The sequence below is a fragment of the Aplidium turbinatum genome, chromosome 1 (assembly GCF_918807975.1).
Source record: "Aplidium turbinatum chromosome 1, kaAplTurb1.1, whole genome shotgun sequence".
Lineage (NCBI taxonomy): Eukaryota > Metazoa > Chordata > Ascidiacea > Aplousobranchia > Polyclinidae > Aplidium > Aplidium turbinatum.
Window position 1 is genome coordinate 60,882,500 of NC_137472.1, and position 13,841 is coordinate 60,896,340.

Sequence of the window (13,841 nt, forward strand, 5' to 3'; positions counted from 1 at the left end):
GAGTGGGCCGTTTCAGCAGCAACATGTTCCAGTGGGGCCTCGCCGATTCACCATCTTGTGCGTGTGGCTCAGTTTTTCAAACTGCACACCACATTATCTATCAATGTCCTGTATACCGACCACAAGATAGACATGTGGACCTAACAATGCTCGATGAATACACAATCCATTGGCTGCTGTGCCTGGATGTAACAACGTGATCTGTGGTGGCCTCAAACGCAAGAAGAAGATGGGGCCCAAAAATCGAAAAATGGGGTTAAAAACGCAATTTTTTTTTTAAATATTTTTAGTTTGGGTAGATACAATATTGTTTAGATCAGGGGTGGGGAACCTGCGGCCCGCGGGCCGAATGCGGCCCGCGTGGCTGTTCGATGTGGCCCGCGTCAAAATTTCTTTAACGCTAAATTTAATCAAAATTTATCAATGCTACATAAAGGCTGATGATTTTCCAGTCATGAGGAAACATGCTTTGAAATATGTGTCTCTGTTTGGAAGCACCTACCGTTGCGAGCATTTTTTTTCCAAATTGAATCTAACAAAAAATTGGCTTTGCTCCAGACTGACTGATAAAAACGTGGAGATGCAGTTAAGAGTTGCAACATCTTCCGTGTCAGCAGACATCGCACGACTCACCAAAAATAAAAACTTTCAGCCATCCCACTAGCTGTGAAAGTGATCATTGTCTACTTCGCTGCATTTTTTATCTGTAGGCTAAATAAAATTTCGAAATTTTTAGTGGCCCGCCTGTGTTATTTCTCATTTTATGTGGCCCGCAATACTAAAAAGGTTCCCCACCCCTGGTTTAGATATATCTAAATAACCTATAAAAAAAAATTGGAGTCATTTGAATGATTCCTTCAGCTTCCTCACAGCTTCTAAAAATTTTCATTTTTCTGAAAATTTCGCATTTTTGTTTGTGGTTACATAACTACAAACTTCGTCAGTGACGTAAATTCAAATAAAAGACGTCCCTTTTTCCTACCAAATTAACCCAATTTCAATAAAAAATGACGCAACAGCTCAGGGCAGGCCTATAAAGAGAAATACAATGACGTTTTATAGCTGGCAAAATGTCTAACGCAATTATGTATCATGTACCCACCCACAAAAATGCGAAATTTTCAGCAAAATGGAAATTTTCAGAAGCTGTGAGGAAGCTGAAGGAATAGTTCAAATGACTCCAATTTTTTTTCTTAGGTTAATTAGATATATCTAAACAATATTGTATCTACCCAAACTAAAAATATTTAAAAAAAAAATTGCGTTTTTGACCCCATTTTTCGATTTTTGGGCCCCATGAGGAGGCTGAAGACAATTTTTTACAAATCTCAAATTTTGTCATGATTGTTTTCTCACTCATTGGCACCATTTCCCCACTACCCCGAGAGAATTTAAAAAAAAAGTTCAAAAACGAGCCACCCTATTCACCAGTTCATAATCTTATTCAAATAGAATAAAGTTATAGCGTGCATTCTGAGCCACGATATGTTGAATACCCAATTTTCCTTCAAACAAAAAATACCAGAAACTCTATACGTTTGAAAGCACATTACAATAAATTTTCCTTACGTTCTGAACTGGCCGGCCATGATCAAGTTGGGTCCAGTACCAGTTAAAGTTGCAGTTCCACCAATGTTTGCGGCGTAACAAACACTGATGGTGAGCGCTTTTGCCATTCCAACGTTCCGTCTCTCTCTGTCAATCTTGTCACCAAAATTGTTGAAGTTCTAAAAAGCAAAGGTCGTGCTTATGGAAAGTAATAAAATTGATTTTGAAAAATAAATTTTAAAAATTATACTTTTTCAATTCGAAAGTACCAACTGAAAACATTGAAAGTTTCTCTAGAAAGCACAACGTATTATATAAATGTATAGATATAAACAATAAATACTATTAATAGGCTACTACAAAAAGTGCTTAATGCCAAGCAAAACGCGAAGAAGAGAAAACAGAAAATACTTGTTGCAACATATGACCTGTAAACGCATTAATGATTAGGAAAGCTAGCAAAGTTGTGTGAGGTTCACACGTGCATGAATAATTGTTGGGTTTGTAATGGTAACCTATATGACTGTAGCTAGCCCGGTAACCGAACATCATCATCATCATTGACTGCGTTTGACCATAAACTGAAGTATTATGGTCAAATGATTCGCAACGATTCTATTCAAAGACGATTAGGCTACTCGAAGGAACAATGAATGGAAAACGAAACAAACCACCAAGAATTTGGACTAATGATATTAAAGACTGGTCAGAACTTGCTTACAAAACTGTAAAAGAAAAACTTGGCGTTTCATTGCCTCCAACCCTCAACGAGAGGAAGGAACTTAATGATGATGATAATGCTGATGATACCTAGAAGGTCAAAAGATTGCTTTGGTTGTAGCTGCCACAGCCACAAGCCAACAAACTTCAAGAAAATGTTATACAGACCGTTTGTCCATTTCTAGGAATGAGATTGTCTGTAGAAGCATCCGGAGGGGAGTCGTCGCTGTTTCTTTGGACTGCCAGTCGAGATGAGGAGTAATCTGGCTTAGGCTGGAAAGAAAAGCGTTCAAATTCTTTTTTGTAATAAGCGTTTCCACGTCAATAAAACAGATGTTACAAACTAAAAAAACTAGACTCAAACAAGTGAATCAAACAGTAGACTCAAAAAAGTAGACTCAAACAGATGCTTAAATTTTGTATATTATTATGTATAAAATTTGTGTTCATTTTTTGAGAAAAAAAAGTTTCGACAAGCGTTTTACTCAACAAAGCAAATGTAGATTAAAACAATGTAAACAAGCAAATTCATAGAAACAACACTCACTGATGGTGGAGGCGTAGGGGAGTCAGGCCTGCAAGAAAAGTATAATTGATTATACTTTGTTCTTTTTTAATTTTTTTTTCTTTTAAGTGTTTTTTTTTACAATTTTTTTAGTTATTATGGATGTAGTTTTCTTTATTGAGATATTTAACTCAAGCTTGGGAAAAAATAGGCAACTAGCAGCGTACCTAAAAACGTGAACCACCGAATTCATCTCCTGTGGAGATCAAGAAATAATGTAGCAGTGCTTGAATGCCGATAAAAGTTTCTGTAATAACATGCAACAATTTCTTCGGGCTGGAGGAAATTGTTAGTTTTGTCAACATTGAAAAACAAAATGAAATGAAGTAGTTGTTCACATTAAAACAAACTCTATTTGAAAAATAAAGATCTGAGGGGGCCTAAAGAAGTTTTCAGTTTGTGTTGAGGAAATTATCATTGGTAGCGTGATGCTACAGTATCATTTTATCAACTTTTCAAGATAAAGTTGCCAGATGTTTGATTTTTGAAGCAAACCGTTGCAAGAAGTTTCGGGAAGTTGGGAGTACAATTTTGATTTGAGTAGCCGATAGGGGAAGGGAAGGTAATTTGATACGGAAGGTAATTTGATACACCCCCTCTACAGAAATGTACAAAAAATATTAGTCAAAAATATTGTCATTAGGTGGAAGATCTGTGAAAATAATGCCTACAAAAATTGCACCATGCAGCTAACTCGTGCTTTTATGGCATAAAATTGTAAAAGTGTGTTTTTTGAGTATTTTCGTAAAATTTTTAACTCATGATTATTTTCGTCTACAAAATTAAAGAAAAGCTCCTGAAAGATGAAACCAAACTCATTTGACAGTTCATTGATAAGGCTTCAAGGGCTTGTCACGTTTTTTCTGCAATCTGCATCCAAGCATACAAAAATCAGAACTTTATAACTTTTTTTGAAAAAGGTAAATTGATACATGTGGAGAAGGTAAATTGATACAGTATATTAAACTCTTTTTTGTGACTGTAATAAATGTTGTCATTGATCTAGTTGATTTAAATAAGTTATTCTTTATTAACAAGACCTGCTACTTTGGGAAACAACAATTATATGGGCTTTCGTAGGCTTACACGCTATCTGCTTTCAAAAAATGAGAAAAGCGCAAAGCACCCCCCTTGAATAAGAACTCCAGCCAATGATCTTTTCCATGTCCATCCCGCTGCAGAAGCTTCGCCGCACACATGGTTCTCAACAGTCATCCTTGCACCCAAGCACGCCAACCACATAATCAATTTTCATTTATTGCTTTGTTGTCAAAAGGGATTTCTGTATTAGTTTTACTGTATCAAATTACCTTCCGGGTGTATCAATTTACCTTCCACGGAAGGTAAATTGATACACCTTTTAGATACACATTTTAAAAACGTCACTCAAATGTATCAATTTACCTTCCACGGAAGGTAAATTGATACATTTGAGTGACGTTTTTAAAATTTCAATTAAAAAAAAAGTAACAAAAATAGAAAAGTGAAAATGCTTTTAAAAAGTGTGTAAGGGATCAGACTTTCATTTCAGCTTAAAATCAATAGTTTATGTCACGTAATTTTCAGTTAACAGGCAAAAATGTTAAAAGTGTATCAAATTACCTTCCCTTCCCCGTGTTTTTAAAGTTTGGCGTGGCGCACAAAATAAAAAGATAACTTGCCAAATGTTTTTAAATATTCATTTTTACCGAAATTTAAAACAGCGACGTTAATTTTTATATTAATTAAAAATTAATTAAACTTAATTAATTAAACTTAATGTTGGCGTTTCTTATTTTGCATAGTAGATTTGCTGATACGATTTTGGTTGAGACGTTTTCGTACTTTCTCAGCAGTAAAATGTACATGGAAAAATCTTTTGCTAGTGACAAATTTAGTGCATTTCTTTGTAATAAAACATATATGAATATTTCTAACCTTTTTTAGTAGCTACGGCATTTCTGTAATTATTTAAGTAATGAAAGAAATTTCAGATATCTAATAGTAATTTGCTGATGTACTGTATGGTTTATCCATCTGTCATATGCGTTGCGAGTACTTGATAAGACAGTTTCAGTCCAGCCAAGTCGCTACACCGCAATACTACATCTATTTCATCAAAATCAAGTATTACGTGGCAACCAAATATCACATTTTTATAAAATCGGAGGTTATCCGAAAACGTATCAAGCCCAGGTCAGCCCACTTATCAACGACTATTTTATTCTGTACATTCTACTGGGTCAGGGGTTAACTAGACTGGACTCTTCTTGAAAACATAACACTAAGTTCAGGGCCCGATTAACCATGAGGCACACGAGGCACAGGCCTCAGGCCCCTTGACTTTGGGGGCCCCCATTTTTTTTACATTAGTAGGGAAAGTACTATAATTTGGACCACCTAATGAAAAATCTTAATACTTTTAAAAAGATCCACAACATCGGGGTGCAACTAACTTTATTTGATTAGTTACAGGCTAGTTGGTTTGCAAAAACAATTCCAATAAAAAAAAAACATAACACGAACAAAGAAATCTACATTATTATTTTTTTTTATATAGTGGTCCATATTATCAACTCAGTTTCTAAAATGGACCACCTGTTTCATAATATGGATCACCATACTGTAATATGGACCGTTGTCATGTGAAAGTAAATATATCAAGGAAGTCAAACTTGAAAGGCATGAAATAGAACACAAACACTCAATAATAATCAAGCAACACTCAATTATGCCGGCTTGCGTTGCCGAGTAGTGAGAAACGTCTGCACGACGTTCGAAAGGACGTTGGTTCGACACCGCTGTAGAGCACGCGGCTGTGTCTCAGCAAGACACTTAAAGGCCAAAATAATGGAATCAGCTGACTCGATAACTGTATAGTTCCTTCGCTGCTTCCAGTCGTCTGCTGTGTTGCATAATAATCGCAGTGTAATGTTGTCGCAATGGGCGCAAAATAAAACATGTTATTATTATTATTATTAATAAATAAAAATAGTCTGAAACGTTCATGATAGTCATCTCAAACAAGTTTCAAATCATTGATCGTTGGCACAGTTGTCACAATAGTAAAAATGAGCATTTGATATATCAGCACAACTTTCATGGGCCAATTTCTTGCACTGACAACACTGAATCCAATCCTCATCAGTGGACTCGTCACACACAAGACAAGTGCATGCAGAAGCAGCATTGCTTGGAATAACTCTCTTTTTTGAAGACTTAAAGGTTAAAGCCTTTTCTCACTTGTTTTGCTGATTTAGCTTTTTCTGTGAACTTGATTTTATGTTTGTGTGGCGTAGCCTACCTGTCAGCACAGTAACCTTTGTAATTTTTCTACGTTTTCTTCCCGTCGTAACTTGTTTTGGAAGTGGGCTTATGTCCTCGACAGATACCCTGCATGAAATGCTAACTGAACAAGGTTGTAGCCTAAGTTCTTAACACTCAATGACGATGGTCCTGGTGCTTGTGAGATTGCTTCATACAGTGCATCAGCTAAAGTTCCAGCATTTAATTCTGTTGACATGATAGATTTTTTTGCCACTTTCTCAATGTTTACCACATCTTGTGACAAAGGTGAAATGTTTCGAGAAATTGCATCTTGAGTAGACATATCTTGATCATCAATTATCAGCGGTGATACATTGTTTGGAGAGGTGTCTACTTCATGAGGCTTGTCAGTAACTTCAACTGAGTGAAAATCACTTTCATCAAATATAAGAGGATTAATGGGGTAAATTCCTGCTTTTTTAAATCCATTTTAAATCCAATTTCCATGCTTAGACATGTCGTCAGAATTTAATCAAATTGTTTATAATATCAAAGTGATTATGCAAATTACTGGTAGAATCACTATAAGAAAGCAAGTTACAAATATATTTTATGATGCACTCTAGAAAGTTTGAAAAAAATGCATAAATCTCATGGAACTTCATTTCTATGCCTGTCTTCATTACTGAGAAACAAATTTCTACTAATTGACCATAACCTGGACCACTGGTCCATATTACCAATCAGTTAGGTGGTCCATATTACAGTTAGCATAATCTTATGCTGATTGGTGTCATTTAGAATTAAACAGTGGACATTTCTTCAAGATTTTGGCAGATAGTCATTAGTAATGCCTCTCCTGCAGATTACTTTTGTAACTGTAGCAATATTCTCAATAGTTTAGACCAGCAAAGTAATATCGCAGACCCCCAAAACACAAAACCTCTAGTAACAACAAAGAACCAGCTCAATCCTTTGAATTTGAATTTCTGAAATAGTAAAAAGTAGGTCAGTAAGAAAAGTTAATTCAATCTGTTCACAAACCATGAAATTATTTACTTCAGTCATTGAAAAAACAGCAATGGTCCAAATTATCAGCCGGTCCACTTTATAGCACTTTCCCCTACCGTAGGCATAGGTAGTGAAAGTTGTTGTGCCAGTGTGTGCACACTTGTTATTTTTGAGTAACAGTTGAGCACTCCTGCTCTGCATCGAAAGCGTTTGCCAATAGGGGCCCCTAAACTTAGCTGTGCCTCGGGCCCCGTGAGCCTTAATCAGGCCCTGACTAAGTTACTGTAGGTTCGGTAAACAAACAGGCCACTGTTGAAATTTTGCATTGTTTAAATCACGGCATTTCTATACGAGCCTGGTTACCTTGTCACTTCAATCCTAACATGACTTGTTTCATCTTCAAACATCAAATCTGTGGATGCATCATCCTTCTGATTCACGGATGTATACGACGGATGAACAGGATAATATCCTCCCGCGTTGCCATTAATGAATGCCACTACATCATCTGCTCCATGAGAACTACTGGTGCTTGCGAGCCTCTCTCCAAGCCTTCGGGCGTCTCCGATGTTTCCCATTTCAGAAGCTGTAATATACAAAGTTTTCATTTGCACATGCGTTGAACGTGATCTGACTAATGATAATTCGATTTTTACAAACATTGCATTGAAAGACTGGTAACTTTTTTAGCCTAAAGTTTCAATTCGTATTAAAAGGAAAATGAACTTTTCAAGCAATTGATATGCAAAAGAAAGAGTCTAAACAAAAAAGGAACAGTATCATTTTGAATTTAAACTACAAAATATTTTAGATATTAAACACTTCTTGGTGGATTTCCATAAAACTAAATGATATTTGTGCTCAGTGCAATTACTGTGCTCACCAGCCATATGTTTGAGAATAATACAGTGGTAGTGAAATTTGAACCGTTAAATACTGTTTGACAAGCTTCGTTTTAACTGTTAACAGGAATTACTTTCATAGACATTGTTGTATCATAACAGTCCATTGTTTTGTAGACCCACTGGGCGCGTGTACAACGCTGTGAACAGCACCTGACTGCGAAACTGGAAATTAAATCATTTTAAAATAAACGACTGTTTATTTTTTTCATTTTTAATACATCCATCATACTCACATCTACTAAACCGACTATCTAAAGCCTATTTAAACTATTAAAGTCATGGGTGCATCATCTACCTTACTACTTACACACAGTAGATTTGTAATCACGACAAGTAACCACAACAAGTCGATTGGGAAGGTTTGGTTAATGAAGGTGCATGAAGTGCACAGCAATGACATGTTAATCATAGTCACTTTTTCCTCCAAAAAGGGTTGGGTTTGTTTGGATTACTTACAGGTTAAAACCGCCAAACTGAAATTGCTTTCACAACAGTTGCTTCAGATCGCTACCTTTGCAATGAAATCATTAATCATTAAGAAAAGTTTGAAAAGTTAAAGACGTATTTCCCATCACGATTCAGTAATGGAGTGGAAACAATATAGAAGCAATAAGGAAGCAACGGAAGATATTTCAGTAAAATGCTGTTGGTCGAAAAATGGCTGTTGTAATTGCAGGTAACCACATTCGAGCAGTTGCGGAAGTTACTCGTAAATTTCACCCTTTCTTAAAGTTTATAAGAGCTCCACCAGACCACGGAATTTTCAGACTCCTCACAACTCTGCAACCCCGGCCTAGGCCTCAGATGAGGAAACCAACATGTCTTCAAATTAGGAGATCAGTGGGCGGTTTTATTGACCCAAAAAACATGGACCAGGCCCAAAAGCTGGTATCAGCAGCTGGGATGACAATAAACTGGGGAGGTTAGCATGAATAAAGTTGAAAAGTTGTTTTATGTATTTGCCCTCCCAACTAGGAAAGGGCATCAGGCATTGTTCGAGTAACGACCCTTTCATTCATGGGCACCTAGCTTGGCGAGAGGTGAAAGAGAGTTGTAACAATATCTTATTACTTACAAAATAATTGTAATCCGCGTGATTTAACAAGGAAGGCCACAAGCGAGGAAAACTCAAGAATACAAAGCTTGCGAAAACAACAATAATAACGTTGAATGGATCTAACAAACTGAATTAAACCACAAGGAATCATATTCAAGCATTTTCTCAAATAATTGCACATTTCATTTTGATCCCATCACCAAAATGGCAGTATGTCTTCTTCTGAAACTCTTGCAAGTTCAACGATTAAAAATACAGCAATGAATTACTTGCTAGCTGCAACATAACTAAGGATATTGTCCAAGGAAAGCAAACCTAGCTTCCGCCTTCCGGTCAAAGTTTTGATTCAAACGTCAACCATGGTCAACTCAAAATACAGTAGAAACAACGCAGCGGGAAATATAGATGTTCGAGAAACATCCGTATTTCTCATTCACAACATCAAGTTTAGATTGTTCAGTTCAGTTGTTTTTTTATTTCTGACCATCATATCAAAAAACAATACACGTCAACATAGCAAAAGTCGAGAAAAAGGTAGAAGCGACAAAACGCGAACGTTAAAACGTGCTTGTGACCGAAGTAAGTTATTAAGTTGAGAAATTTGGCACGGTCGCAACACCTTCAGAAAAATTTAAGATATAAAGAGAAAATAAAAAAAAGAAACTGTTACAAAAAAATAAAATAAACAACATATACTTAGGCTATAGCTTTATTAGCCCAAATAGCTTTAGCTGATATATTTAAGTTTTGTATGGACAGTTGCTATGAAGATCGGCCATGGTGCGTTATCAAGAGTGCCGATGGTCGCGAGGGGAACACGTCTTGGTGCGTTTAGCTCATAGCAAAGAAGAGCAAGGCAGGCAAAGAAAACCCCACAAAGAAATCCTACCACGGGCAAAGCCATTTCAAGCGCAACGCACCAGGCCTTGCACGACTCACAAAAAAGATATAACTTGACGATGCGAATCAATGACGAAAACAAATAAAACAAACTAGCAAAAACAACATCATCATCTTGGGAAAATTCAATTATACCCAGGGAAGTTATGTCTTGAAGATATCAAGCGTGCTTTGATGTAAAGTTGCGTCGATAAAGCGATAATTTTACACCCCAGTCAGCTAAACTCGTCACTTCCACTACGTTAGTTTGCGTTCTTATCCCTTGCATATGTCACTCCAAAGAACGTGAGATTTGTACATTGTGTCATGTTTGCTTGAACGTGACATCTACGTCACAAAGCTGTTTGTGATGTACGTTCTTCGGCCACGTTCGCTTGAACGCGGCTGTTACGTTACGTTGCCCCTTGACTTTTACATGACTCCGTTTAATTTAACGTCGCATTCCAACAAAGCAACCTCATAATTCTTAGTTCTCGCCAACAATTAACAGACTTTTTACATTGATTCAACTTCTGTAGACGTTGAATCAATGTAAAAAAGGATCTGCCGACCGGGTATTGAAGCTGAGTTAGCTCCTGCCTAGCAAGCATGGTCGATTTATGTCTACGCCAAGCAAACGCCTGTGAACACAAAATCAATGTCAAAACATTCGTTCCAATAACTCAGTTTCCAGAAACATCTGCTACCTTCTCATTTAAGACCTTCCAGAAATTTCACAGATAAAAAAATGACTAGGTTGCATTGGAACAATGTCTTTGAATGTTACGTCAATGCAAAGTCGATGCAGATTCTTTGTTTGTGAGACTTCAAATCCAATTGTTGCTGATGGATGGAAGCTTCCAACTATATGTTTTATTTGGGTTAGTTCAATGTTAAAACAATGAGAGCATACAATACGCACAAGTGTCTATATCCCCACATAAGAAAACGTGTGTGATATAATAATAAGCCTTTACAAAGACTTGTTTCATAACAAGAGCTATATATCTTGTCATAATCGCACTCTCGTGAAGATATTTTGCTGCAGAAGCAATTTGCATTTCCTCCCACGTTTCGGCGAGGTTCGTAAGACAGATTACGCTGATACATGAAGTGATACTAGGTCTGCTCGTCTCACAAGTACAAATCTGCGTAGATGTACAGAGTTGCTTTAGTTGTTTTAAAACTCACATCGTCAACCCTCTGATAGCAAGTAGCTGTTTATAGGTAAGTTATCAACAACAAAAGTTGCTTCTTTTGAACATTTTCCAACGTAAACGTGACGAAAAGGTTACAACTTTTCTTATCCGAGCAGACTTTGTGAATGAGTAGCGCTCGCTTGCAACATTGACTACTTGTTCCCTGGATACGTTTTCATTTTTGTTCCCTGGTAACCTTTCAAAGGGATCCGAGAACTTGACGAAGCCACCTCGTATTTCTTGGATATAATGCGTTATCTTACAAATGTTTTGATTTGGGACCAGTGGGTCTCATTGTTACTGGGCCCGTGTTATTCTCTCAACGGCCCTGGGTAGACACTTACAATGTTAATGAAGAGTTGCTATTTAAAGTTGTTAGACTACTTGACGTGTTTTGGCACCCTTAGTTGGACAAGCATCTCTTTTGGTTTGACAATTTAATTTTGAACAAAATCCACAACAACCACTTGACATCGCAGAAACAGGATGTGAATTACTCGGCTAATACATTGTGACAATTCCATGTTTGTTTTGGCCCGTCAAGTCCACGACCGAACAAAATATTTCGGCGCAACGTGATCTAGTGAAATCGAGAAATTCTACATGAGAAAGCTGTTGTTGTAATTTTCGGTTACGTTATATTTTTAACTGACAAAATCATCATTTCTATAGGGTGGCAATGGACTAGTAGGCCGTAAGTGTGTGTCTCCCTGTCAGTATGGGAACTTGTGCCACTTGTCCAGTGTATAGCCTATAGTAGCCTACTGTTCCTGTTTCTGACAAACAAAATATTGATTGATCCAAGAATTTTCAAATCTTTTAAAGAGTGTTAAATTTTACGCAAACTTTCTTTGACGTTTTTCTTTTCATATATATTACAAATTTAAGACAGGCTTTCAAATTTGTTATGGTTCAAGGGTGGTCTGAAATAACCACTAATGCATAAGTTTAATTTTACAATTTTACATCTGTTTATGGCATTGTAAAACTTATTATGGACATAAAATGATATCTCCTCGATGTCTTTAGTTCGGAATGAAACTTTTAGTGAAGTAGTTTGGTTGATTTCATCTCGCCCAAAACCATGCTGTTCAACTTCAAACACTCTTGATTGTTACGTATTTTGAAAAAACAATTACAGACAAAACAATTAATCATTCAAGGATAGCGGATGAAGGGATAATTTGTTACGTTGCCCTCAGCCCCTCACACGAAGAAGAACGAGGAAGTTTGCCACAAGAAAGATGCAAACACAGAGCCCACATCAACTTTATGTTGAACCCAGCAATTCGTATTTTTAATATTACTTCAACATTTTGAGATTTTGAATCAATGTAATAAGGTCTGATTTGCTGTCTGGCGAAGACATATGTCTTTTTCCTTTAAAATGTGGAGTGTTTGCTAGACTGCAAAAATTAACTGATAGATAAAAGGCTTCCGCAGTTATCAGTAAAGATAAATGATTAGGGTTTCCTATTTTCTTTAAAATTTAAGATGCGTGCGAGAATAATCAATCAATATCAAGTATTTTGTGAGATTGAGATGGCTGCACTGGCTTGCAAACTCACTTCTATTCTTGCCTAAAAAGTGCACTTCGAAACATTTCAACTCAGCAAGTGACTAAGTCACCTCACCTTAATATCAAGTAAGTTTATAAAATTGCATAAAACTGTCAATACGCTTTAAAATTAGTAGCCTATTTACTTCTGTATTTTCATTTATTTTTTGTGTATTTTTTTAGTTTGTTATGTTGGTATGAATATGGACATTCTTGTCTGATGCAAACAAATAATAATAATTCCTATCATTCAATGACCAATTAGCCATCACTGACACATTTTAACAAATATCAAATTCAGAAAATGTTAGGATTGAGTGGCTTCTGGAATACTTTGTTGCAAATGTCGTCGGCTCAAGGTGTTGAAGCATTGGTTTTGTCCTAGTTGGATGTGGCTTTGGATGGTAATGTCAGATGTGGCTTTGGAGGCCAAGTTTATGATGGAAAGGACGTGGGCAAAAGTCACATTGCATGTAGGGTCATCATCATCATCATCATCGGCCATGCCTGAATAAGGCGTCGGCTACCGTGAGTCTCCACAACGATCGATTGTCCATACTTCTAATTAGGTTTTCAAACTTTTGGTTTGTCCATGTTGAAAGATTTTTGAAGATTTCCAAACGTGGATGTCCCCGGTGCCTCTGACCAGGAAATCGCCCCATCATTGCCGAGTGTTCAATTCCGCGTTTGCGGTAGACATGCCCGATAAATGTCATTTGCCTATTTTTGATAGTTGTGATGAGGACGCCAGGGGTGCACCCAGAGCGTCTCCACACTTCTTCGTTAGTGATTTTATCCGTCCAGTTAATTCCCATCATTCTACGAATGAACCAAATTTCAGCACTGTTGATCTTCTTCTCTATCTTCAGGCATACAGCCCAGGATTCACAGCCATATAGCAGAACTGACCAAATGTACACATGTAAAATTCTTATTCTAGTGTTTAGAGAGATTGAATTAGATTTCAGTATTTTGTCCATTTTGATGAAAGCTTGTTTGGATTGTGCAATTCTTGATTTTACGTCGCTCCAGCATCGACCATTCGAAGTGACCATAGAATCCAGATAGTTGAAACTATTTTTTGTATTTTGTATTTTGATAGTGCATACTGGAGTTATATCTTTTGATGAGATGGTCATGCAGAAGGTTTTTG

At 36.8% G+C, this 13,841-nt stretch overlaps 1 protein-coding gene across 2 annotated transcripts in view; it reads right to left on the reverse strand.

The window, feature by feature from the left end:
• LOC145784369 (Na(+)/citrate cotransporter-like) overlaps positions 1 to 13,841 on the reverse strand; it is a 45,202-nt gene that overhangs the window by 12,606 nt on the left and 18,755 nt on the right. For both annotated transcript variants that reach the window (XM_082596187.1, XM_082596179.1), the window contains exons 6-9: positions 7,454 to 7,676; positions 2,816 to 2,843; positions 2,437 to 2,541; positions 1,570 to 1,727 (exon numbers count right to left, since the gene is read on the reverse strand). In XM_082596187.1, coding sequence (XP_082452313.1) covers positions 1,570 to 1,727; positions 2,437 to 2,541; positions 2,816 to 2,843; positions 7,454 to 7,676 — 514 coding nt within the window. The remainder of the gene's footprint in view (positions 1 to 1,569; positions 1,728 to 2,436; positions 2,542 to 2,815; positions 2,844 to 7,453; positions 7,677 to 13,841) is intronic.